The 27,721-nt window shown below is 45.0% G+C and overlaps 1 protein-coding gene across 1 annotated transcript in view; it reads left to right on the top strand.

Annotated features, from left to right (window-relative positions):
• Positions 1-27,721, top strand: part of LOC147690382 (uncharacterized) — a 2,590,730-nt gene that overhangs the window by 789,908 nt on the left and 1,773,101 nt on the right. The window contains exons 22-23 of the mRNA XM_086936677.1: positions 11,361-11,456; positions 20,987-21,082. Of these exons, the coding sequence (XP_086792803.1) occupies positions 11,361-11,456; positions 20,987-21,082 (192 nt within the window). The remainder of the gene's footprint in view (positions 1-11,360; positions 11,457-20,986; positions 21,083-27,721) is intronic.

Genomic DNA, 27,721 nt, shown 5'->3' with positions numbered 1-27,721 from the left:
CCAGTGGTGCCTCCGCAGGCAGTGGTATCAGCACAACGGAGATCTCAGGGAGTCTGTGAGGATCTCCAGAGAAACTGCAGCGGATCTGTCCTGGTGGGGCGTGGAAGGCAATCTGTCACAGGGAAAGCCTTTTCAGCTACCTCCATCAGTGGCCACAGTGATATCGGATGCATCCACTCTCGGGTGGGGTGCTCATCTGGGAGACCTGGAGGTCAAGGGTCTTTGGTCTCCGGAAGAAAGGTTGTTTCACATCAACCTTCTGGAATTGAGGGCGATACGTTTGGCGCTCAAGGCCTTCCTCCCTTCCCTTCGCGGTCGTTCGGTCCAGGTCCTAACGGACAACACGACTGCGATGTGGTACATCAACAAGCAGGGAGGAGTAGGGTCGCAGTGTCTCTGCAGAGAGGCTCTGCGTCTCTGGTCCTGGGTTCAGGACCATCAGATTTGTCTGGTGGCAAATCATCTGGCCGGGGTTCTGAACGTGCGTGCAGACAGTCTCAGTCGGCAGTTTTCCGCCGACCACGAGTGGAGGCTTCACCCGGAGGTTGTTCGCGACATCTTTCGGATGTGGGGGACGCCTCGGGTGGATCTATTTGCCACTCGCGAGAATGCTCACTGCCCTTCATTCTGCAGTCTCCAGTATCCGATGCAAGGAGCGTTGGGGGACGCGTTTCAGTTGAGTTGGGGAGATCGACTCCTTTACGCGTTTCCCCCCATACCCTTGATTCCTCGGGTTCTGAGGAAGATTCGTCAAGACCGGGCCCAAGTCATATTGGTCGCCCCGGATTGGCCGAGAAGGGTGTGGTATTCGGACCTACTCCACCTATCCTCTCACCCGCCGCTCCGTCTCCCTCACAGGGCAGACCTCCTCTCTCAGTTGGAGGGGCAGGTTCTACACCCCCACCTCCAGACATTACACCTTCATGCCTGGAGATTGAACGGGGCAACTTGAGTTCTTTTTCTCTCCCTCACGAGGTGGTGGATGTCATTCTCTCTGCCAGGCGTGACACCACTAAGTCCATTTATTCCTATAGGTGGACAAAATTTGTTTCTTGGTGCAGGGAGAGGGATGTTGACCCTTTGAAGGCTCATTTGTCTAATATTTTACAGTTTGCCCTTTATCTGGCACAGCAAGGTTTGGCTGTGTCCACGGTCAAGGGTTATCTTTCGGCCTTATCGGCGTTTCTATGTTTGCCGGATCAGCCTTCTCTCTTTAAGTCTCCGGTGGTTGTGAGATTTTTGAGGGGTCTTGTGAATATGTTTCCTCCTACCCCTTTTGTGGTTCCTCAATGGGAATCTTGTGCTGACCTTTTTAATGGGTTCTCCCTTTGAACCCTTGCACAAGTGTCCATTGAGGCTTCTCTCTTTTAAAACTATCTTCCTCGTTGCAATCACCTCGGCAAGGAGGGTAAGTGAGCTTCAAGCTCTAAGTTCCAAACCCCCATTCCTGACCATTCATGCAGAAAGGATGGTTCTTAGGACCAGGGCTGCTTTTCTGCCTAAGGTGGTTACTCCTTTTCATCTTGGGCAGTCCATTACCCTTCCTACCTTCTATCCTCCCCCTCACCCGTCTAAGGAGGAAGAGAGACTGCATCGCCTGGACCCTAAGAGGGCGGTGTCCTTCTATCTGGACAGGACTAAGGACTTCCGGATGGACGACCAGCTGTTTGTTGGCTTTGCTGGCTGCAAGAAGGGCAGAGCGGTGCACAAGCGCACTCTTTCCAGGTGGATAATCCTGTGCATCAAGATCTGCTACTCCCTTGCGGGTAAGGACCCTCCTGAGGGTATTAGAGCTCATTCAACTAGAGCAAAGTCTGCAACATCTGCTTTGTCTAGGGGTGTACCTGTTGAGGATATTTGCAGGGCCGCGACTTGGGCCTCCCTCCACACTTTCGCAAAGCACTACTGCTTGGATACCGAGGTGAGGAGGGACGGCCACTTCGCGCGCTCTGTCCTCCAAGACTTCCTGGTGTAGCAGAGTGGACACCCTCCTCCGGGAGTGGGGACTGCTGTGGGAATCTATTCACAAGGTGAGGAATCCACACGGCAGATGTATCTATCAGAAGAACAAGTTACTTACCTTCGGTACCGCTTTTTCTGGTAGATACTATATCTGCCTGTGGATTCCTCACTGACCCACCCGCCTCCCCGTTGTCTACTCTGCTATACCTGGTCTTTCTGTATATATGATTATACTGCTGTTGTTTTGATTTGGTTCTATTTGTACTGTGTACATTGTATATTTGCATATTTGCTATCGTTGGTCCGTCCGTGTGCCTCGAAGGCACGGAAAAAAGGGCGGAACTGACGTCATCACGCCGGCGTGGGCCTAATATGGGGTCGGTGACGTCAGACGGAGTCGCGCGCGATGCCGTGCTCCTGTGACGTCGCCCACAACGGCGTGCTACGAAGAAAATTTCCGAACGTTGCTGACGCAAGGGGGATATTCACAAGGTGAGGAATCCACAGGCAGATATAGTATCTACCAGAAAAAGCGTTACCGAAGGTAAGTAACTTGTTCATTATTCTCCTGTTGACGGGGAGCCAGTGAAGGTCTCTCAGTGACCGGAGATGTGATTGTGGCGGGGTATGTCTAGGATGAGTCGGGCGAAGGCGTTCTGAATGCGTTGGAGTTTTTTCTGTAATTTGGCTGTGGTTCCGGCGTAAAGGGTGTTTCCATAGTCCAGTCAGCTTGTGACAAGTGCTTGGGTGACCGTCTTTCTTGTTTCAGTGGGGATCCCTCTGAAAATCTTTTTGAGCATACGTAAGATGTTAAAGCATGATGATGAGATGGCGTTGACTTGTCTGGTCATCGAGAGGGAGGAGTCTAAAATGAATCCCAGGTTGCGAGCATGGTCCGTTGGTAAGGGTGCGCTGCCCAGGGCCGGTGGCCACCATGAGTCGTCCCATGCAGAGGGGGTTGATCCAAGGATGAGGACTTCCGTCTTGTCTGAATTCAGTTTTAAGCGGCTGATCTTCATCCACTCGTCTACGTCTTTCATCCCTTCGTGTAGGTTGGTTTTGGCGTTGTTTGGGTCTTTGGGCGAGGGAGAGGATCAGCTGTGTGTCGTCAGCGTAGGAGATGATGTTGAGGTTGTGCTGGCGTGCGATGGATGCGAGGGGGCTCATGTAGACGTTGAAGAGGGTGGGGCTGAGCGATGATCCTTGTGGTACATCGCAGATGACTTAGGTGGCCTCTGATCTGAAAGGGGGGAGGCGGACTCTCTGGGTTCTTCCGGCGAGGAAGGAGATGATCCAATCCAATGCTTTTCCTTGTATCCCAACGTTGCTGAGGCGTTGTACAAGGGTGCTATGATAGACCGTGTCAAACGCTGCGGAGAGGTCCAGGAGGATGAGGGCAGCTTTTTCCCCGTTGTCGAGTAGTGTTCGGATGTCGTCTGTGGCTGTGATGAGGGCGGTCTCGGTGCTGTGTTTGGCTCGGAATCCGGACTGTGAGGGGTCGAGGGAGCCTTTAGACTCGAGGAAGGTGGCGAGCTGACTGTTGACCGTCTTCTCTATGACTTTGGCAGGAAAAGGGAGGAGCGAGATGGGGCGGTAGTTCTTAAGTTCGGTGGGGTCTACTGTAGGTTTCTTCAGGAGGGCACTGAGTTCGGCATGTTTCTAGCTTTCCGGGAAGGTAGCGGAGTTGAGGGAGCAGTTGATGATATCTCTGAGATGGGGTGCGATGATGGAGTCGGCCTTGTTGAAGATGTGGTGGGGGCATGGGTCGGTTGGTGATCCGGAGTGAATGGAGTTCATCAAGCGGATGGTGTCTTCGGTGCTGATCGGGTTCCAGGTGCAAAGGGTGGTGGTCGGGGGCTTCAGTTTGGTGGTAAGGGGGGTGGACTGGTCGCCGAAGTTATTATGTATGTCAGCGATTTTGCCGTGGAAGAACGAGGCTACAGAATCGCAGAGGTCTTGAGAGGGAGTGATGTCGTTGGTGCCGGCGCTGGGTTTGGTAAGCTCTTTGACGATGTTAAAGAGTTCCTTGCTGTTGTGGGTGTTGTTGCCGAGTCGATCCTTGAATGCTGATTTCTTGGTGGATCGGATCAGCTGGGGGTGTTTGCGGGTGGCGTCCTTGAGGGCGTTCATGTTGTCTGTGATTGGGTTTTTTCGCCAGGCTTTCTCGAGGGTGCGGCAGTTCTTTTTGGAGTTCTTGAGGTCATCATTGAACCAGGAGGCTTTTTTGCTACCTGGCTTGTTGTGATGGTTTTTCAAGGGTGTTAATTCGTCAGCGCTGTGGGTGGTCCATTGTGCGAAATTGATGGCTGCTTGATTTGGGTCCGATGATTTGGCGGGAGGGTTTTGGTTTAGCGATGTGGTGAGCTGGTCGGTGGTAATTTTGTTCCAGTTTCTGCGGGGGACTTGTTGTGGGTTGTGGTGGGCTGGGGTGTTTTTGAAGTTGAAGTGGACGCAGTAGTGGTCTGTCCAGTGGAGTCCAGTGGCATGATTGAAGGAGACGTGCTTGCTGGAGGAGAAGATTGGGTCGAGCGTGTGTCCGGCGTAGTGGGTGGGGGTGTTTACCAGTTGTTTGAGTCCGAGATTGGCGAGGTTGTCCAGAAGGGTGGTGGTGTTGCTGTCGTTGTTATTTTCCAGGTGCTTTTCCAGTGCTTGCACGTGAAACCATTATAAGCAACGACCACAGGAAATTCTAAATGTGCACCTGACACAAATAATAATTTACTAAGGAACCAAGCCTTAAATAAGCACAAAGATAATTACAAGCACGGGGAGCAGACATGGTGCTTGGTACAAACATAATTATAGTCACAAATGTGGATCATTACAATCCTGAGGAAAATATTGAAATCTGGCACATGGCAATGCTAGTTTATGCCTAGCAAAACACAGAACCAACTGAACTCTATAGAGTTTTCGTGTAAAAATGTTTGTCTAAAAGATAGGGGGAACAACATTTAGCCTAAGCTGTGTAAAAGGAGGGTAGGACTACATGGCTCTTAATGCTATAACCTGATGCACATATGGGGCATGCAGGCATGCAAGAGTTAGTATTCATAACAGTTCCTCCCCACAAAGGGCGACACACGGGGCAAGGTTTATTGGGGTTTTGTGAATGATAGAGTCATACCAACCGAGTGGCATGGACGTTCCCAGCCAGTTTCCATGATTGATCATCTGGGCCTTAACCCTTTCCATCTATTAAGTAGAATAAATAGCCATTTTATCTCTTTGAGTTAAGGATTTTCTGTACTGCAAATTCTAGATGACCAACAATTTTTAGAGGAGGAGGTGGTGGTGGTTGTAGTCGTTGGGTTTGGGCATGACAAGGTCAGAGCAGAGAGACATGGAACACTGGGAGAAAGGGCATGTCCTACGGTAATTCTCGTCTGTTGGAGACTAGGTTCATTATTTGCTAAATAGTATAAGGCCCTCAATATCATGGATGTAATTTACGAATTTCCTGACTTTGTAATTATTCAAATACAAATAAACATGGAGGTCGTACAGCATCGTCCTCCCATGTCCTTCCGTTGGCCCCTTCTGAACCTAACCGATCTAATTTACTGACATCTTTCATTCCTCCAAATGAAGAAGCAATAAAAGACTTCTTCCATCATGTATACCTGGATCACAATTTGACCCTTGCCCCGTATAATAAAATAAACAACAGAGGTTATCGACCCTGTTTATGCAGAGGTGTTTAATACCTCCATCCAAACAGGCTCAGGTCCTTTTTTTATAGAAACAAGCTAGTGTAATCCCACTACTAAAGAAACCTTTAGCAGATAGTAAGATTCTATCTAATGTTAGACCTATATATTTTTCCTGAGCAGCCACCAAAATACTAGAATCTATAGTACATAAACAACTCTCAGAGTTTTTAGAATCCTATCACCTCATGCACCCGTCTCAGTCAGGTTTTTGATCTCCACACAGCACCAAAACTGCGCTGCCGGAAGTCACTGCGTCACTACACAAATGTCCTTGGACTACTGACACAATGCCACACTTTTTCTGTTCGAGCTCCATGCAGAGTTCAACACTGCCCCATGACATCCTTTTACAACGCCTGTCTGATTGTGGGGTCAGAGGTGCAGTACTTGTTTGTCTGACCTCATTTCTCTTTTAACAAGAGCAAGCAATTTCGATGAAACCTCACCTTTCCAAGCCAAACCTCTAAAATGTAGGATACCCCAAGGCTCTGCTCATACTTCTACACTGTTTATAATGTACATGTCTCCTTTAGCCACCCTGGTTGAGACATTCAGCATTATGATAGTTTCATATGCCGACTATACCCAGCTGGTATTTTGTTACCTGTCAAATTAAGAATGCTGCAAAGTTCCCTTCTCAGATTGCATGAGAGCAATCTTAGGTTGGCTGAAAGAAAACAAAACAGAAATCATACTGTTAGGGCCTAACCCTAATGTAGGTTGTGATAGTGCTTAGCCCAAGGATGGAACTCCCCCAATCCTGGCAGCTATAAACCTGTCCTATCTTTTAAGACTCAGATCCACACAGTTGATAGAATCTGTATGTGGAAGCTTAAGGGTCTCAAGAAATTCCTCCCACTTTTTCCATGGGAGTCCCGCAAAACCGTAGTTCAAGCGATGATCTCCTCTCGTCTGGGCTACGTGAATGCCTTGTACCTTGGTTTAACTGCATATTTAGGCCTTCAACTGCAAGTGGTCAAAAATGTGGCAGCGTGACTCCTTTTTATTTTGCAAAAAGGTACCCACACTTCACCATTCCTTACCCACCTGCCCTGGGTTCCTGTGAATAAAAGGATCATATTTAAAGCACTGACCTTAGCACAGAGTGCCCTGAATAACATCGGTCCCAGCTATCAGAAAGAAAGAATCACTTAGTACCAGTTCAGCAGAAATCGATGTTCCTGTCAGTCCCACCTCATGTAGGATCCTCTTTTTAAAAGGAGACGTGGTGGTACCTCTCTTTTGTATGCGTTGCGAAAATGTGGAACCTATTCCCCTATCAACTCAGAAGCACTGAAACTGAATCCATCTTCCACAAATGTTTAAAAACATACCCGTTTAACTTATAATATCTTACTTCACTCTATCCTCCTATTATCTTGTCCTTGGTAGCGCTGGGAAACTCATTTATGAGTATCTGTTCATGCTATACAAATACCTCTCATTCATTCATTCATTCTTTCAAGCCGTAGGTGATTACTAGCCAGCTATACTTGATCACCAACTTTGTAAGCTGGTTGTGGTGTGCAATGTGTGTTTGCGTTTCTTATCATACTTCTCTTGGTTTGTTTGAGTTGTATTCATACAGCTTGTTGAATCTCGGAAAAGTGATTCAGGATGTTCTGTAGTGAGGGATCCAAGATTACTACAGTGCACATAATTTTCTTTTTATATATGTGGGTTGATGCCTGTCGTGCAGTAAAAAGGAAATACCTAACTAGCGGGGTGTTCGGTTTTATTTCATGAAAACTCCACAGGAAGTCAAACATATTCCCATTCCGAAGATTGACACCTTAATTGACTTGAAAGGATCTGTTCTTGTGCTTGATTTACTCGTTCTGCCTGATCATTTGTTTGTGGGTGGTAAGTGGTCGAGAGACGAGCATCGATATCTAAAGATTTGCATAGGTTTTGCCAAAACCTTGATACAAATTGAGGGCTCTATAGGAAATAAAGATTGATGGAAGACCATGTAATCATAAATTGTAGTGGGTGAATAAGTCTACAGGAGCTTTGGCGGTATGGATCGCCTCTTAAGGATTAAATGTGCCATTGTAGAGAACAGACCCACTACTACTCATATAGTAATAAAACCATTGGAATTTGGCAAATTGGTTACAAAGTCCATACTGATGGCATGCCAGGGGTATGGAGGCACTGGCCAGGGGTGGTGCAATAAACCCAATGATGGAGTATGGACCGACTTATTCTGGGCATATGAGACAGGCTTGCACATAAGTGTGCACGTCCAAGGATAGGTTAGGCCACCAAAGCCATCTTTTACAGTTAGCAATAGTTTTTCCAATGCCAGAAAGTCCAGCAGGTGGTTTATCATGGCACCAATTTCACACCTTATGTCTGAGTTTTTCAGTGGTTACATACATGTTGTTACCATGGTAGGGGTGTCCATCTTTTACCAGATTATCATACTCTGTGATCCATTCATCTATATTCAACTGCTGCATCCTTTGTTTTCTCTTATCAAAAAACTGTTGTTTAGTACAAGTACCTATCACCTGCTCAGAACCTAATAGATTTTGGGGTGGGTGATGTGCTTATTTGGGTGAATCATGACCCCATTGTGATAATATATCTGCCTTGGTCTGATGTGTTCCAGTATGGTACGTAAGAACAACATAATTTTCACTAAAAAACAAGAGCTCTCTAACCTGTCTGTGTGTCAAGTGTTTGAGGGATAGAAAAGAATTCAGATTTTTATGATCTGTTTAACCTGTAACTGTATGTTCTGCACCCAGTAGATAGTGGCACCACTCCTGAAACCATAATGATCCATCCATCCAGCATTGGGGTATCTTTCATAGATTTACATGGTGGAATCATTCTCCGTTGTCATAATGGGAGTCCCAAGGTAATATAAGCATTAGTAAAGCTCTTCCATGGGCTATAATGGTGATAACCATGCATTTAATAGCCTATCTACCTCCTTTAAAAAAAAACTTTAGGTACAACCAATATGTAACCAGCACCCTCTTGTGTATTCGTGGCAAAAGGTGTCTATTCTAGACTGTTAACTTATTAAGGGCCGTGTAGTCTATGCATGCATGTAAATCACCATTCTTCTTTGGGACAAAGAATAGGGCGGAAGAAACTGGGGAAGTGGCATGAAAAATGAAGCCTAAAACTAGCAATTCGTCCAGGTATTGCTTTAGATAATTAGTCTCAGTTTCCGATTGAGAGTAAATGAGACTACTTGGTAGGTTAGCCCCTATAATAAAATCAATGCAACAGTCAAAGTCCCTGTAAGGGCGTAGCTGAATGACTTTCTTTTCATCAAATACATCCAGAAAATCCAAGTATTCCTTTGGAAGGATGTTTGAACGTTCTGGTGCCACTACTACACACATTTGGGGTAGAATCAAGTCTTGTGCTGTGGTATAGCAACTGTAACTACAGTATGGTGACCCTAAATTCACCAGCTTGAAGACCAATCATTAAGGGGATTATAGAGTAGTAGCTAGGATATCCCTATGATAGCACCGAAAGTGTGCACCTCTATTAGATTGAAAGATGGGGTGTCTTTTTGTCTATTATCAGAAATTAAGTTCATGGGAACCGTTTGTTAAGTAATCAATTCTGATGATAATTCAGATCTATCAACTGCCATTACTACTTCTGGTTCTTGTTTCTTTACTCAAGGGATATTTAAGGAACTGGCCACACTTAAATCCTAGAAATCGCCTGGGCCTGCTGAATCCAGGAGCATAGACAACAGTTTTTGTTGTTGAGGGGGAAATTATCTTGGTGACTGAAATGGTTAGGTGTTGTGAAATTTTACCTATGTTATGATTCTGAGGTCAGCGTATTAGACCTATTTGACAAGTTCACCTCAGGACTAGTTGAGCTTGCATGTTTTCCTGATTGCCCTCTGTGATGACTTTCATCTTTTTCTGAGCCTTTTTTGGTTTGGCGATACAATTGCAGGCAAAGTGTCCTGCTTTACCACAATTTAGGCACAGATATATTTTCTGCATCGTTCCTTTCCATTACTAGATAATGACCCCTTGTTCTTCCAATTAGCATGGGTTCTACTGAATCCCTAACCTTAACATCAGTCTGCTTTCACTCAGATCGAACCAAAAACAGCCTTGGCTCATTTCTAGAACTGTTGCTCTCATGATCAGCAAGTCGATAATCAAGTCTAACGACTAGATCAATAAATTGCACCCAATCTGTAGGGAAGGTCAACTATGTGAGCCAAAGAATCTTTCAATTAATCTTTCAGACCCTATAAAAAAGGGATATGCTATTTTCTTTGGGCCATTGAGTTTCAGTAAGTAATTTGCGAAAGGTTGTATTATAAGTAAGTTCTTACCCTGTCGTAGGTTTAAAAGCTCATTATCACTTACCTTAATAAAGGTATGCTTTGTAAATAAGTGTTGCATAGGTTCTTAAAACCTAGCATATTTGTGCAACGGTGGATCGGTATTCTCAATGAGAGGTATTGCCCAATTTGCACTGTTACCATCTAGGTGGGTGATGATAAATGCAATGCAGTCTGTATCAGAGGTGATTGGCCCCAGTTTACACAATAATTGCAGTTGACATTGTCTGCAGAATGCATTAAAGTTAGTGCTATCTGCAAAAAAGCACTCTAGGGGAGCCAGCGAAGTGGGAGTAAATGTATATACAGTGTCATTGGTACAGGCTGTTCTCTCATTCCATGACAGCTCTGTTGCCCTTGATTCAATTGTAAACGGCATGGATTGAGTGACAAATTGTTTATCCTTGGAAATGAATCCTGAATCTAACCAGAACAAATAATGTGGGTGATATTGCACCAGTGTATCCCTGAGGGTTTGAATTTTTTGGCGCAAGGCTTGAACTACACTCTACAGCTCTCCAAGGGCCCTAGTTAATATTGCCATATTGGGAATTTCCTCACTGGAAATCTCTGGTCATGTCTGAGCTAGATCCTGAGCATTTATCAAATTCCCTGGGTCCATATCGTCTGGGCAAAAAAGCTTTAAGTGGCTTAGTTTTCTGTCTGATAGCTGACTAGGAAAACTTGTCTGCATAGACGATGCTGGACCCATCTGACTCCCAACACAGCACTCAACCAAAGAATGTATTACGTCAAACAGACACTGTCCCAGGAGTGAACGGAGTCTGGATAAAACAACAAAAAAGGAAATGACTGAATCACTGGGTGTTGGTCTGACTCACTGTTATACACGGGACACCCAACAATCTCCCTTTTTGGGAATGCGCATTCTATAGTGCTCTAATAAACAACTAGGAAAAAGTAACATAAATGACATTAGTCATTGTACCAATAAACATAATCAATTTCTTGTAAACACTCCAAGTAATGAAACAGACTTACAAAGTAATTAAAACAGTAAACACGTATTATGATCTCTTGTGGTAAGGAGACACACAACTCTTATATTGAGTCCTAAGTCATGGTTCTAAGTCTGCTCATTGAGCATTTTACGCCATATGCTTCAGAAGAATTTTGCTTTGTCTTTTAGCTTCATCGCTCTATCCTCTTTTTTTGCTCATGGGAATGTCTCTGGTGCTCTCAATAGTGTTTTACTCAGTTCAGGAATAAATGCACAAGTTTCTGAATATTGCAAGCTTGAAATCAACAGAGTCACCGAGAAAACAAGAACAGTGCACTAATGTTGTTCTTTTTCCCTTTGCTTTTCTTTTCTTTAATTTCAGAGTTCCAAGTGATGACACCTGCAGAACGGACCTGGATCCGCAACCAATATTCCAGGCGACTTCCAGAGCACAAGGGATTGCCGCCGTTCCTCAACGGTAGGTGTTTCTGTGAGATGCCAGGATCGAGGGAACTCGATTAGCTGCTCGGAGATGTCTGCAAGTGAGCAGATATCGCCGGTCAGGCAGGATGCTGGACGAGGTCAGAGGGAGGGGTTCGGGCTCCAGGGAGAAAGTGGAGAGTTTCTTCTTGAAGGAATAAAGCCAAGCTCCCAACTGAGGTTTAACTGGACTATCTATCATTGGTTCTATTGTACTGGAGGGGCACATAGTTAATTATACTTCTGTGGTTCCATATTCTGGAAGAGCATGTGTTTACTGTGACTCACGGTTTCAAGACAATTCTTGTTTGCAGGCACATGGATAATCAAGTCAAGTCAAGTCAAAATTTGTATAGCGCACTACTCACCCAGAGGGTCTCAAGGCGCTTGAGGGGGGGGTCACTACTTATCAAATAGCCACGTTTTGAGTTGTTTTCTGAAGGAGAGGTGGTTTTGTGTGAGGCGGAGGTGGGTGGGGAGAGAATTCCAGGTTTTGGCCGCTAAGTAGGAGAATGATCTGCCTCCCACGGTGGCTCTTCTGATGCGTGGAATCGCGGCGAGGGCTTGATTAGACGATCGTAGTTGGCGGGTGGGGGTTTAAAAGGTCAAGCGCGTGATGAGGTATTTGGGTCCTAGGTCGTAGAGGGCTTTGTGTGCGTGGGTGAGGAGGCCGAACGTTATTCTCTTGTTGACGGGGAGCCAGTGAAGGTCTCTCAGATGACCGGAGATGTGATTGTGGCGGGGTATGTCTAGGATGAGTCGGGTGAAGGCGTTCTGAATGCGTTGGAGTTTTTTCTGTCATTTGGCTGTGGTTCCGGCGTAGAGGGTGTTTCCATAGTCCAGTCGGCTTGTGACAAGTGCTTGGGTGACCGTCTTTCTTGTTTCAGTGGGGATCCCTCTGAAGATCTTTTTGAGCATACGTAAGATGTTAAAGCATGATGATGAGATGGCGTTGACTTGTCTGGTCATCGAGAGGGAGGAGTCTAGAATGAATCCCAGGTTGTGAGCATGGTCCGTTGGTAAGGGTGCGCTGCCCAGGGCCGGTGGCCCCCATGAGTCGTCCCATGCAGAGGGGGTTGATCCAAGGATGAGGACTTCTGTCTTGTCTGAATTCAGTTTTAAGCGGCTGATCTTCATCCACTCGGCTACGTCTTTCATCCCTTCGTGTAGGTTGGTTTTGGCGTTGTTTGGGTCTTTGGGCGAGGGAGAGGATCAGCTGTGTGTCGTCAGCGTAGGAGATGATGTTGAGGTTGTGCTGGCGTGCGATGGATGCGAGGGGGCTCATGTAGACGTTGAAGAGGGTGGGGCTGAGCGATGATCCTTGTGGTACATCGCAGATGACTTCGGTGGCCTCTGATCTGAAAGGGGGGAGGCGGACTCTCTGGGTTCTTCCGGCGAGGAAGGAGATGATCCAATCCAATGCTTTTCCTTGTATCCCAACGTTGCTGAGGCGTTGTACAAGGGTGCTATGCTAGACCGTGTCAAACGCTGCGGAGAGGTCCAGGAGGATGAGGGCAGCTGTTTCCCCGTTGTCGATTAGTGTTCGGATGTCGTCTGTGGCTGCGATGAGGGCGGTCTCGGTGCTGTGTTTGGCTCGGAATCCGGACTGTGAGGGGTCAAGGGAGCCTTTTGACTCGAGGAAGGTGGCGAGCTGACTGTTGACCGTCTTCTCTATGACTTTGGCAGGAAAAGGGAGGAGCGGGATGGGGCGGTAGTTCTTAAGTTCGGTGGGGTCTACTGTAGGTTTCTTCAGGAGGGCACTGAGTTCGGCATGTTTCTAGCTTTCCGGGAAGGTAGCGGAGTTGAGGGAGCAGTTGATGATATCTCTGAGATGGGGTGCGATGATGGAGTCGGCCTTGTTGAAGATGTGGTGGGGGCATGGGTCGGTTGGTGATCCGGAGTGAATGGAGTTCATCACGCGGATGGTGTCTTCGGTGCTGATCGGGTTCCAGGTGCAAATGGTGGTGGTGGGGGGCTTCAGTTCGGTGGTAAGGGGGGTGGACTGGTCGCCGAAGCTATTATGTATGTCAGCGATTTTGCTGTGGAAGAACGAGGCTAGAGAATCGCAGAGGTCCTGAGAGGGAGTGATGTTGTTGGTGCCGGCGCTGGGTTTGGTAAGCTCTTTGACAATGTTGAAGAGTTCCTTGCTGTTGTGGGTGTTGTTGTCGAGTCGATCCTTGAATGCTGATTTCTTGGTGGATCGGATCAGCTGGTGGTGTTTGCGGGTGGCGTCCTTGAGGGCGGTCATGTTGTCTGTGATTGGGTTTTTTCGCCATGCTTTCTCGAGGGTGCGGCAGTTCTTTTTGGAGTTCTTGAGGTCATCATTGAACCAGGAGGCTTTTTTGCTACCTGGCTTGTTGTGATGGTTTTTCAAGGGTGCTAATTCGTCAGCGCTGTGGGTGATCCATTGTGCGAAATTGATGGCTGCTTGATTTGGGTCCGATGATTTGGCGGGAGGGTTTTGGTTTAGCGATGTGGTGAGCTGGTCGGTGGTAATTTTGTTCCAGTTTCTGCGGGGGACTTGTTGTGGGTTGTGGTGGGTCGGGGTCTTCTTGAAGTTGAAGTGGACGCAGCTGTGGTCCATCCAGTGGAGTCCAATGGCATGATTGAAGGAGACGTGCTTGCTGGAGGAGAAGATTGGGTCGAGCGTGTGTCCAGCGTAGTGGGTGGGGGTGTTTACCAGTTGTTTGAGTCCGAGATTGGCGAGGTTGTCCAGAAGGGTGGTGGTGTTGCTGTCGTTGTTATTTTCCAGGTGCTTTTCCAGTGCTTGCACGTGAAACTATTATAAGCAACGACCACAGGAAATTCTAAATGTGCACCTGACACAAATAATAATTTACTAAGGAACCAAGCCTTAAATAAACACAAAGATAATTACAAGCACGGGGAGCAGACATGGTGCTTGGTACAAACATAATGATAGTCACAAATGTGGATCATTACAATCCTGAGGAAAATATTGAAATCTGGCACATGGCAATGCTAGTTTATGCCTAGCAAAACACAGAACCAACTGAACTCTATAGAGTTTTCGTGTAAAAATGTTTGTCTAAAAGATAGGGGGAACAACATTTAGCCTAAGCTGTGTAAAAGGAGGGTAGGACTACATGGCTCTTAATGTTATAACCTGATGCACATATGGGGCATGCAGGCATGCAAGAGTTAGTATTCATAACAGTTCCTCCCCACAAAGGGCGACACACGGGGCGAGGTTTATGAGTCATACCAACCGAGTGGCATGGACATTCCCAGCCAGTTTCCATGATTGATCATCTGGGCCTTAACCCTTTCCATCTATTAAGTAGAATAAATAGCCATTTTATCTCTTTGAGTTAAGGATTTTCTGTACTGCAAATTCTAGATGACCAACAATTTTTGGAGGAGGAGGTGGTGGTGGTTGTAGTCGTTGGGTTTGGGCATGACAAGGTCAGAGCAGAGAGACATGGAACACTGGGAGAAAGGGCATGTCCTCCGGTAATTCTCGTCTGTAGGAGACTAGGTTCATTATTTGCTAAATAGTATAAGGCCCTCAACATCATGGATGTAATTTACGCATTTCCTGACTTTGTAATTATTCAAATACAAATAAACATGGAGGTCGTACAGCATCGTCCTCCCATGTCCTTCCGTTGGCCCCTTCTGAACCTAACCGATCTAATTTACTGACATCTTTCATTCCTCCAAATGAAGAAGCAATAAAAGACTTCTTCTATCATGTATACCTGGATCACAATTTGACCCTTGCCCCGTATAATAAAATAAACAACAGAGGTATCGACCCTGTTTATGCAGAGGTGTTTAATACCTCCATCCAAACTGGCTCAGGTCCTTTTTTTATAGAAACAAGCTAGTGTAATCCCACTACTAAAGAAACCTTTAGCAGATAGTAAGATTCTATCTAATGTTAGACCTATATCTTTTTCCTGAGCAGCCACCAAAATACTAGAATCTATAGTACATAAACAACTCTCAGAGTTTTTAGAATCCTATCACCTCATGCACCCGTCTCAGTCAGGTTTTTGATCTCCACACAGCACCAAAACTGCGCTGCCGGAAGTCACTGCGTCACTACACAAATGTCCTTGGACTACTGACACAATGCCACGCTTTTTCTGTTCGAGCTCCATGCAGAGTTCAACACTGCCCCATGACATCCTTTTACAACGCCTGTCTGATTGTGGGGTCAGAGGTGCAGTACTTGTTTGTCTGACCTCATTTCTCTTTTAACAAGAGCAAGCAATTTCGATGAAACCTCACCTTTCCAAGCCAAACCTCTAAAATGTAGGATACCCCAAGGCTCTGCTCATACTTCTACACTGTTTATAATGTACATGTCTCCTTTAGCCACCCTGGTTGAGACATTCGGCATTATGATAGTTTCATATGCCGACTATACCCAGCTGGTATTTTTTACCTGTCAAATTAAGAATGCTGCAAAGTTCCCTTCTCAGATTGCATGAGAGCAATCTTAGGTTGGCTGAAAGAAAACAAAACAGAAATCATACTGTTAGGGCCTAACCCTAATGTAGGTTGTGATAGTGCTTAGCCCAAGGATGGAACTCCCCCAATCCTGGCAGCTATAAACCTGTCCTATCTTTTAAGACTCAGATCCACACAGTTGATAGAATCTGTATGTGGATCCTTAAGGGTCTCAAGAAATTCCTCTCACTTTTTCCATGGGAGTCCCGCAAAACCGTAGTTCAAGCGATGATCTCCTCTCGTCTGGGCTACGTGAATGCCTTGTACCTTGGTTTAACTGCATATTTAGGCCTTCAACTGCAAGTGGTCAAAAATGTGGCAGCGTGACTCCTTTTTATTTTGCAAAAAGGTACCCACACTTCACCATTCCTTACCCACCTGCCCTGGGTTCCTGTGAATAAAAGGATCATATTTAAAGCACTGACCTTAGCACAGAGTGCCCTGAATAACATCGGTCCCAGCTATCAGAACGAAAGAATCACTTAGTACCAGTTCAGCAGAAATCGATGTTCCTGTCAGTCCCACCTCATGTAGGATCCTCTTTTTAAAAGGAGACGTGGTGGTACCTCTCTTTTGTATGCGTTGCGAAAATGTGGAACCTATTCCCCTATCAACTCAGAAGCACTGAAACTGAATCCATCTTCCGCAAATGTTTAAAAACATACCCGTTTAACTTATAATATCTTACTTCACTCTATCCTCCTATTATCTTGTCCTTGGTAGCACTGGGAAACTCATTTATGAGTATCTGTTCATGCTATACAAATACCTGTCATTCATTCATTCATTCTTTCAAGCCGTAGGTGATTACTAGCCAGCTATACTTGATCACCAACTTTGTAAGCTGGTTGTGGTGTGCAATGTTTGTTTGCGTTTCTTATCATACTTCTCTTGGTTTGTTTGAGTTGTATTCATACAGCTTGTTGAATCTCGGAAAAGTGATTCAGGATTTTCTGTAGTGAGGGATCCAAGATTACTACAGTGCACATAATTTTCTTTTTATATATGTGGGTTGATGCCTGTCGTGCAGTAAAAAGGAAATACCTAACTAGCGGGGTGTTCGGTTTTATTTCATGAAAACTCCACAGGAAGTCAAACATATTCCCATTCCGAAGATTGACACCTTAATTGACTTGAAAGGATCTGTTCTTGTGCTTGATTTATTCGTTCTGCCTGATCATTTGTTTGTGGGTGGTAAGTGGTCGAGAGACGAGCATCGATATCTAAAGATTTGTATAGGTTTTGCCAAAACCTTGATACAAATTGAGGGCTCTATAGGAAATAAAGATTGATGGAAGACCATGTAATCATAAATTGTAGTGGGTGAATAAGTCTACAGGAGCTTTGGCGGTATGGATCGCCTCTTAAGGATTAAATGTGCCATTGTAGAGAACAGACCCACTACTACTCATATAGTAATAGAACCATTGGAATTTGGCAAATTGGTTACAAAGTCCATACTGATGGCATGCCAGGGGTATGGAGGCACTGGCCAGGGGTGGTGCAATAAACCCAATGATGGAGTATGGACCGACTTATTCTGGGCATATGAGACAGGCTTGCACATAAGTGTGCACATCCATGGATAGGTTAGGCCACCAAAGCCATCTTTTACAGTTAGCAATAGTTTTTCGAATGCCAGAAAGTCCAGCAGGTGGTTTATCATGGTACCAATTTCACACCTTATGTCTGAGTTTTTCAGTGGTTACATACATGTTGTTACCATGGTAGGAGTGTCCATCTTTTACCAGATTATCATACTCTGTGATCCATTCATCTATATTCAACTGCTGCATCCTTTGTTTTCTCTTATCAAAAAACTGTTGTTTAGTACAAGTACCTATCACCTGCTCAGAACCTAATAGAATTTGGGGTGGGTGATGTGCTAATTTGGGTGAATCATGACCCCATTGTGATAATATATCTGCCTTGGTCTGATGTGTTCCAGTATGGTACGTAAGAACAACATAATTTTCACTAAAAAACAAGAGCTCTCTAACCTGTCTGTGTGTCAAGTGTTTGAGGGATAGAAAAGAATTCAGATTTTTATGATCTGTTTAACCTGTAACTGTATGTTCTGCACCCAGTAGATAGTGGCACCACTCCTGAAAACATAATGATCCAGCATTGGGGTATCTTTCATAGATTTACATGGTGGAATCATTCTCCGTTGTCATAATGGGAGTCCCAAGGTAATATAAGCTTTAGTAAAGCTCTTCCATGGGCTATAATGGTGATAACCATGCATTTAAAAGCCTATCTACCTCCTTTAAAAAAAAAACTTTAGGTACAACCAATATGTAACCAGCACCCTCTTGTGTATTCTGTTGACTTTCGCACCTGATCCAAGAGAACAGTTATTCGTGGCAAAAGGTGTCTATTCTAGACTGCTAACTTATTAAGGGCCCTGTAGTCTATGCATGCATGTAAATCACCGTTCTTCTTTGGGACAAAGAATAGGGAGGAAGAAACTGGGGAAGTGGCATGAAAAATGAAGCCTAAAACTAGCAATTCGTCCAGGTATTGCTTTAGATAATTAGTCTCAGTTTCCGATTGAGAGTAAATGAGACTACTTGGTAGGTTAGCCCCTATAATAAAATCAATGCAACAGTCAAAGTCCCTGTAAGGGCGTAGCTGAATGACTTTCTTTTCATCAAATACATCCAGAAAATCCAAGTATTTTTTTGGAAGGATGTTTGAACGTTCTGGTGCCACTACTACACACATTTGGGGTAGAATCAGGTCTTGTGCTGTGGTATAGCAACTGTAACTACAGTATGGTGACCCTAAATTCACCCAGCTTGAAGACCAATCAATAAGGGGATTATAGAGTAGTAGCTAGGATATCCCTATTATAGCACCGAAAGTGTGCACCTCTATTAGATTGAAAGATGGGGTGTCTTTTTGTCTATTATCAGAAATTAAGTTCATGGGAACCGTTTGTTAAGTAATTAATTCTGATGATAATTCAGATCTATCAACTGCCATTACTACTTCTGGTTCTTGTTTCTTTACTCAAGGGATATTTAAGGAACTGGCCACACTTAAATCCTAGAAATCGCCTGGGCCTGCTGAATCCAGGAGCATAGACAACAGTTTTTGTTGTTGAGGGGGAAATTATCTTGGTGACTGAAATGGTTAGGTGTTGTGAAATTTTACCTATGTTATGATTCTGAGGTCAGCGTATTAGACCTATTTGACAAGTTCACCTCAGGACTAGTTGAGCTTGCATGTTTTCCTGATTGCCCTCTGTGATGACTTTCATCTTTTTCTGAGCCTTTTTTGGTTTGGCGATACAATTGCAGGCAAAGTGTCCTGCTTTACCACAATTTAGGCACAGATATATTTTCTGCATCGTTCCTTTCCATTACTAGATAATGACCCCTTGTTCTTCCAATTAGCATGGGTTCTACTGAATCCCTAACCTTAACATCAGTCTGCTTTCACTCAGATCGAACCAAAAACAGCCTTGGCTCATTTCTAGATCTGTTGCTCTCATGATCAGCAAGTCCATAATCAAGTCTAACGACTAGATCAATAAATTGCACCCAATCTGTAGGGAAGGTCAACTATTTGAGCCAAAGAATCTTTCAATTAATCTTTCAGACCATATAAAAAAGGGATATGCTATTTTCTTTGGGCCATTGAGTTTCAGTAAGTAATTTGCGAAAGGTTGTCTTATAAGTATGTTCTTACCCTGTCGTAGGTTTAAAAGCTCATTATCACGTACCTTAATAGAGGTATGCTTTGTAAATAAGTGTTGCATAGGTTCTTAAAACCTAGCATATTTGTGCAACAGTGGATCGGTATTCTCAATGAGAGGTATTGCCCAATTTGCACTGTTACCATCTAGGTGGGTGATGATAAATGCAATGCAGTCTGTATCAGAGGGGATTGGCCCCAGTTTACACAATAATTGCAGTTGACATTGTCTGCAGAATGCATTAAAGTTAGTGCTATCTGCAAAAAAGCACTCTAGGGGAGCCAGCGAAGTGGGAGTAAATGTATATACAGTGTCATTGGTACAGGCTGTTCTCTCATTCCATGACAGCTCTGTTGCCCTTGATTCAATTGTAAATGGCATGGATTGAGTGACAAATTGTTTATCCTTGGAAATGAATCCTGAATCTAACCAGAACAAATAATGTGGGTGATATTGCACCAGTGTATCCCTGAGGGTTTGAATTTTTTGGCGCAAGGCTTGAACTACACTCTACAGCTCTCCAAGGGCCCTAGTTAATATTGCCATATTGGGAATTTCCTCACTGGAAATCTCTGGTAATGTCTGAGCTAGATCCTGAGCATTTATCAAATTCCCTGGGTCCATATCGTCTGGGCAAAAAAGCTTTAAGTGGCTTAGTTTTCTGTCTGATAGCTGACTAGGAAAATTTGTCTGCATAGACGATGCTGGACCCATCTGACTCCCAACACAGCACTCAACCAAAGAATGTATTACGTCAAACAGACACTGTCCCAGGAGTGAACGGAGTCTGGATAAAACAACAAAAAAGGAAATGACTGAATCACTGGGTGTTGGTCTGACTCACTGTTATACACGGGACACCCAACAATCTCCCTTTTTGGGAATGCGCATTCTATAGTGCTCTAATAAACAACTAGGAAAAAGTAACATAAATGACATTAGTCATTGTACCAATAAACATAATCAATTTCTTGTAAACACTCCAAGTAATGAAACAGACTTACAAAGTAATTAAAACAGTAAACACGTATTATGATCTCTTGTGGTAAGGAGACACACAACTCTTATATTGAGTCCTAAGTCATGGTTCTAAGTCTGCTCATTGAGCATTTTACGCCATATGCTTCAGAAGAATTTTGCTTTGTCTTTCAGCTTCATCGCTCTATCCTCTTTTTTTGCTCATGGGAATGTCTCTGGTGCTCTCAATAGTGTTGTTACTCAGTTCAGGAATAAATGCACAAGTTTCTGAATATTGCAAGCTTGAAATCAACAGAGTCACCGAGAAAACAAGAACAGTGCACTAATGTTGTTCTTTTTCCCTTTGCTTTTCTTTTCTTTAATTTCAGAGTTCCAAGTGATGACACCTGCAGAACGGACCTGGATCCGCAACCAATATTCCAGGCGACTTCCAGAGCACAAGGGATTGCCGCCGTTCCTCAACGGTAGGTGTTTCTGTGAGATGCCAGGATCGAGGGAACTCGATTAGCTGCTCGGAGATGTCTGCAAGTGAGCAGATATCGCCGGTCAGGCAGGATGCTGGACGAGGTCAGAGGGAGGAGTTCTGGCTCCAGGGAGAAAGTGGAGAGTTTCTTCTTGAAGGAATAAAGCCAAGCTCCCAACTGGGGTTTAACTGGACTATCTATCATTGGTTCTATTGTACTGGAGGGGCACATAGTTAATTATACTTCTGTGGTACCATATTCTGGAAGAGCATGTGTTTACTGTGACTCACGGTTTCAAGACAATTCTTGTTTGCAGGCACATGGATAATCAAGTCAAGTCAAGTCAAAATTTGTATAGCGCACTACTCACCCAGAGGGTCTCAAGGCGCTTGAGGGGGGGGGGATCACTACTTATCAAATAGCCACGTTTTGAGTTGTTTTCTGAAGGAGAGGTGGTTTTGTGTGAGGCGGAGGTGGGTGGGGAGAGAATTCCAGGTTTTGGCCGCTAAGTAGGAGAATGATCTGCCTCCCATGGTGGCTCTTCTGATGCGTGGAATCGCGGCGAGGGCTTGAATAGACAATCATAGTTGGCGGGTGGGGATTTAAAAGGTCAAGCGCGTGTTGAGGTATTTGGGTCCTAGGTCGTAGAGGGCTTTGTGTGCGTGGGTGAGAAGGCGGAACGTTATTCTCTTGTTGACGGGGAGCCAGTGAAGGTCTCTCAGGTGACCGGAGATGTGATTGTGGCGGGGTATGTCTAGGATGAGTCGGGTGAAGGCGTTCTGAATGCGTTGGAGTTTTTTCTGTCATTTGGCTGTGGTTCCGGCGTAGAGGGTGTTTCCATAGTCCAGTCGGCTTGTGACAAGTGCTTGGGTGACCGTCTTTCTTGTTTCAGTGGGGATCCCTCTGAACATCTTTTTGAGCATACGTAAGATGTTAAAGCATGATGATGAGATGGCGTTGACTTGTCTGGTCATCGAGAGGGAGGAGTCTAGAATGAATACCAGGTTGCGAGCATGGTCCGTTGGTAAGGGTGCGCTGCCCAGGGCCGGTGGCCACCATGAGTCGTCCCATGCAGAGGGGGTTGATCCAAGGATGAGGACTACCGTCTTGTCTGAATTCAGTTTTAAGCGGCTGATCTTCATCCACTCGGCTACGTCTTTCATCCCTTCGTGTAGGTTGGTTTTGGCGTTGTTTGGGTCTTTGGGCGAGGGAGAGGATCAGCTGTGTGTTGTCAGCGTAGGAGATGATGTTGAGGTTGTGCTGGCGTGCGAAGGATGCGAGGGGGCTCATGTAGACGTTGAAGAGGGTGGGGCTGAGCGATGATCCTTGTGGTACATTGCAGATGACTTCGGTGGCCTCTGATCTGAAAGGGGGGAGGCAGACTCTCTGGGTTCTTCTGGCGAGGAAGGAGATGATCCAATCCAATGCTTTTCCTTGTATCCCAACGTTGCTGAGGCGTTGTACAAGGGTGCTATGATAGACCGTGTCAAATGCTGCGGAGAGGTCCAGGAGGATGAGGGCAGCTTTTTCCCCGTTGTCGAGTAGTGTTCGTATGTCGTCTGTGGCTGCGATGAGGGCGGTCTCGGTGCTGTGTTTGGCTCGGAATCCGGACTGTGAGGGGTCGAGGGAGCCTTTAGACTCGAGGAAGGTGGCGAGCTGACTGTTGACCGTCTTCTCTATGACTTTGGCAGGAAAAGGGAGGAGCGAGATGGGGCGGTAGTTCTTAAGTTTGGTGGGGTCTACTGTAGGTTTCTTCAGGAGGGCACTGAGTTCGGCATGTTTCTAGCTTTCCAGGAAGGTAGCGGAGTTGAGGGAGCAGTTGATGATATCTCTGAGATGGGGTGCGATGATGGAGTCGGCCTTGTTGAAGATGTGGTGGGGGCATGGGTCGGTTGATGATCCGGAGTGAATGGAGTTTATCACGCGGATGGTGTCTTCGGTGCTGATCGGGTTCCAGGTGCAAATGGTGGTGGTGGAGGGCTTCAGTTCGGTGGTAAGGGGGGTGGACTGGTCGCCGAAGCTATTATGTATGTCAGCGATTTTGCTGTGGAAGAACGAGGCTAGAGAATCGCAGAGGTCTTGAGAGGGAGTGATGTCGTTGGTGCCGGCGCTGGGTTTGGTAAGCTCTTTGACGATGTTGAAGAGTTCCTTGCTGTTGTAGGTGTTGTTGTCGAGTCAATCCTTGAATGCTGATTTCTTGGTGGATCGGATCAGCTGGTGGTGTTTGCGGGTGGCGTCCTTGAGGGCGGTCATGTTGTCTGTGATTGGGTTTTTTCGCCAGGCTTTCTCGAGGGTGCGGCAGTTCTTTTTGGAGTTCTTGAGGTCATCATTGAACCAGGAGGCTTTTTTGCTACCTGGCTTGTTGTGATGGTTTTTCAAGGGTGCTAATTCGTCAGCGCTGTGGGTGATCCATTGTGCGAAATTGATGGCTGCTTGATTTGGGTCCGATGATTTGGCGGGAGGGTTTTGGTTTAGCGATGTGGTGAGCTGGTCGGTGGTAATTTTGTTCCAGTTTCTGTGGGGGACTTGTTGTGGGTTGTGGTGGGTCGGGGTCTTTTTGAAGTTGAAGTGGACGCAGCTGTGGTCCGTCCAGTGGAGTCCAGTGGCATGATTGAAGGAGACGTGCTTGCTGGAGGAGAAGATTGGGTTGAGAGTGTGTCCGGCGTAGTGGGTGGGGGTGTTTACCAGTTGTTTGAGTCCGAGATTGGCGAGGTTGTCCAGAAGGGTGGTGGTGTTGCTGTCGTTGTTATTTTCCAGGTGCTTTTCCAGTGCTTGCACGTGAAACCATTATAAGCAACGACCACAGGAAATTCTAAATGTGCACCTGATACAAATAATAATTTACTAAGGAACCAAGCCTTAAATAAACACAAAGATAATTACAAGCACGGGGAGCAGACATGGTGCTTGGTACAAACATAATGATAGTCACAAATGTGGATTATTACAATCCTGAGGAAAATATTGAAATCTGGCACATGGCAATGCTAGTTTATGCCTAGCAAAACACAGAACCAACTGAACTCTATAGAGTTTTCGTGTAAAAATGTTTGTCTACAAGATAGGGGGAACAACATTTAGCCTAAGCTGTGTAAAAGGAGGGTAGGACTACATGGCTCTTAATGCTATAACCTGATGCACATATGGGGCATGCTGGCATGCAAGAGTTAGTATTCATAACAGTTCCTCCCCACAAAGGGCGACACACGGGGCGAGGTTTATGGGGGTTTTGTGAATGAAAGAGTCATACCAACTGAGTGGCATGGACGTTCCCAGCCAGTTTCCATGATTGATCATCTGGGCCTTAACCCTTTCCATCTATTAAGTAGAATAAATAGCCATTTTATCTCTTTGAGTTAAGGATTTTCTGTACTGCAAATTCTAGATGACCAACAATTTTTAGAGGAGGAGGTGGTGGTGGTTGTAGTCGTTGGGTTTGGGCATGACAAGGTCAGAGCAGAGAGACATGGAACACTGGGAGAAAGGGCATGTCCTCCGGTAGTTCTAGTCTGTAGGAGACTAGGTTCATTATTTGCTAAATAGTATAAGGCCCTCAATATCATGGATGTAATTTACGCATTTCCTGACTTTGTAATTATTCAAATACAAATAAACATGGAGGTCGTACAGCATCGTCCTCCCATGTCCTTCCTTTGGCCCCTTCTGAACCTAACCGATCTAATTTACTGACATCTTTCATACTCCAAATGAAGAAGCAATAAAAGACTTCTTCTATCATGTATACCTGGATCACAATTTGACCCTTGCCCCGTATAATAAAATAAACAACAGAGGTTATCGACCCTGTTTATGCAGAGGTGTTTAATACCTCCATCCAAACTGGCTCAGGTCCTTTTTTTATAGAAACAAGCTAGTGTAATCCCACTACTAAAGAAACCTTTAGCAGATAGTAAGATTCTATCTAATGTTAGACCTATATCTTTTTCCTGAGCAGCCACCAAAATACTAGAATCTATAGTACATAAACAACTCTCAGAGTTTTTAGAATCCTATCACCTCATGCACCCGTCTCAGTCAGGTTTTTGATCTCCACACAGCACCAAAACTGCGCTGCCGGAAGTCACTGCGTCACTACAAAAATGTCCTTGGACTACTGACACAATGCCACACTTTTTCTGTTCGAGCTCCAGGCAGAGTTCAACACTGCCCCATGACATCCTTTTACAACGCCTGTCTGATTGTGGGGTCAGAGGTGCAGTACTTGTTTGTCTGACCTCATTTCTCTTTTAACAAGAGCAAGCAATTTCAATGAAACCTCACCTTTCCAAGCCAAACCTCTAAAATGTAGGATACCCCAACGCTCTGCTCATACTTCTACACTGTTTATAATGTACATGTCTCCTTTAGCCACCCTGGTTGAGACATTCGGCATTATGATAGTTTCATATGCCGACTATACCCAGCTGGTATTTTGTTACCTGTCAAATTAAGAATGCTGCAAAGTTCCCTTCTCAGATTGCATGAGAAATAAAACAAAACAGAAATCATACTGGTAGGGCCTAACCCTAATGTAGGTTGTGATAGTGCTTAGCCCAAGGATGGAACTCCCCCAATCCTGGCAGCTATAAACCTGTCCTATCTTTTAAGACTCAGATCCACACAGTTGATAGAATCTGTATGTGGAACCTTAAGGGTCTCAAGAAATTCCTCCCACTTTTTCCATGGGAGTCCCGCAAAACCGTAGTTCAAGCGATGATCTCCTCTCGTCTGGGCTACGTGAATGCCTTGTACCTTGGTTTAACTGCATATTTAGGCCTTCAACTGCAAGTGGTCAAAAATGTGGCAGCGTGACTCCTTTTTGTTTTGCAAAAAGGTACCCACACTTCACCATTCCTTACCCACCTGCCCTCGGTTCCTGTGAATAAAAGGATCATCTTTAAAAAACTGACCTTAGCACAGAGTGCCCTGAATAACATCGGTCCCAGCTATCGGAACGAAAGAATCACTTAGTACCAGTTCAGCAGAAATCGATGTTCCTGTCAGTCCCACCTCATGTAGGATCCTCTTTTTTAAAAGGAGACGTGGTGGTACCTCTCTTTTGTATGTGTTGCGAAAATGTGGAACCTATTCCCCTATCAACTCAGAAGCACTGAAACTGAATCCATCTTCCGCAAATGTTTAAAAACATACCCGTTTAACTTATAATATCTTACTTCACTCTATCCTCCTATTATCTTGTCCTTGGTAGCGCTGGGAAACTCATTTATGAGTATCTGTTCATGCTATACAAATACCTCTCATTCATTCATTCATTCTTTCAAGCCGTAGGTGATTACTAGCCAGCTATACTTGATCACCAACTTTGTAAGCTGGTTGTGGTGTGCAATGTTTGTTTGCGTTTCTTATCATACTTCTCTTGGTTTGTTTGAGTTGTATTCATACAGCTTGTTGAATCTCGGAAAAGTGATTCAGGAATTTCTGTAGTGAGGGATCCGAGATTACTACAGCGCACATAATTTTCTTTTTATATATGTGGGTTGATGCCTGTCGTGCAGTAAAAAGGAAATACCTAACTAGCGGGGTGTTCGGTTTTATTTCATGAAAACTCCACAGGAAGTCAAACATATTCCCATTCCGAAGATTGACACCTTAATTGACTTGAAAGGATCTGTTCTTGTGCTTGATTTACTCGTTCTGCCTGATCATTTGTTTGTGGGTGGTAAGTGGTCGAGAGACGAGCATCGATATCTAAAGATTTGCATAGGTTTTGCCAAAACCTTGATACAAATTGAGGGCTCTATAGGAAGTAAAGATTGATGGAAGACCATGTAATAATAAATTGTAGTGGGTGAATAAGTCTACAGGTGCTTTGGCGGTATGGATCGCCTCTTAAGGATTAAATGTGCCATTGTAGAGTACAGACCCACTACTACTCATATAGTAATAAAACCATTGGAATTTGGCAAATTGGTTACAAAGTCCATACTGATGGCATGCCAGGGGTATGGAGGCACTGGCCAGGGGTGGTGCAATAAACCCAATGATGGAGTATGGACCGACTTATTCTGGGCATATGAGACAGGCTTGCACATAAGTGTGCACATCCATGGATAGGTTAGGCCACCAAAGCCATCTTTTACAGTTAGCAATAGTTTTTCGAATGCCAGAAAGTCCAGCAGGTGGTTTATCATGGCACCAATTTCACACCTTATGTCTGAGTTTTTCAGTGGTTACATACATGTTGTTACCGGGGTAGGGGTGTCCATCTTTTACCAGATTATCATACTCTGTGATCCATTCATCTATATTCAACTGCTGCATCCTTTGTTTTATCTTGTCAAAAAACTGTTGTTTAGTACAAGTACCTTAGCACAGAGTGCCCTAAATAACATCGGTCCCAGCTATCTGAACGAAAGAATCACTTAGTACCAGTTCAGCAGAAACCGATGTTCCCGTTAGTCCCACCTCATGTAGGTTCCTCCTTTTAAAAGGAGACATGGTGGTACCTCTCTTTTGTATGCGTTGCGAAAATGTGGAACCTATTCCCCTATCAACTCAGAAGCACAGAATCTGAACCCATCTTCCGCAAATGTTTAAAAACATACCCGTTTAACTTATAATATCTTACTTCACTCTCTCCTCTTATTATCTTGTCCTTGGTAGCGCTGGGAAACTCAT

Source organism: Lissotriton vulgaris, chromosome 9, assembly GCF_964263255.1.
Source record: "Lissotriton vulgaris chromosome 9, aLisVul1.2, whole genome shotgun sequence".
In the NCBI taxonomy this organism is placed as follows: Eukaryota; Metazoa; Chordata; class Amphibia; order Caudata; family Salamandridae; genus Lissotriton; species Lissotriton vulgaris.
Note: the sequence above shows the minus strand (reverse complement) of the source record. Positions and strands in the feature narration are given on the sequence as shown.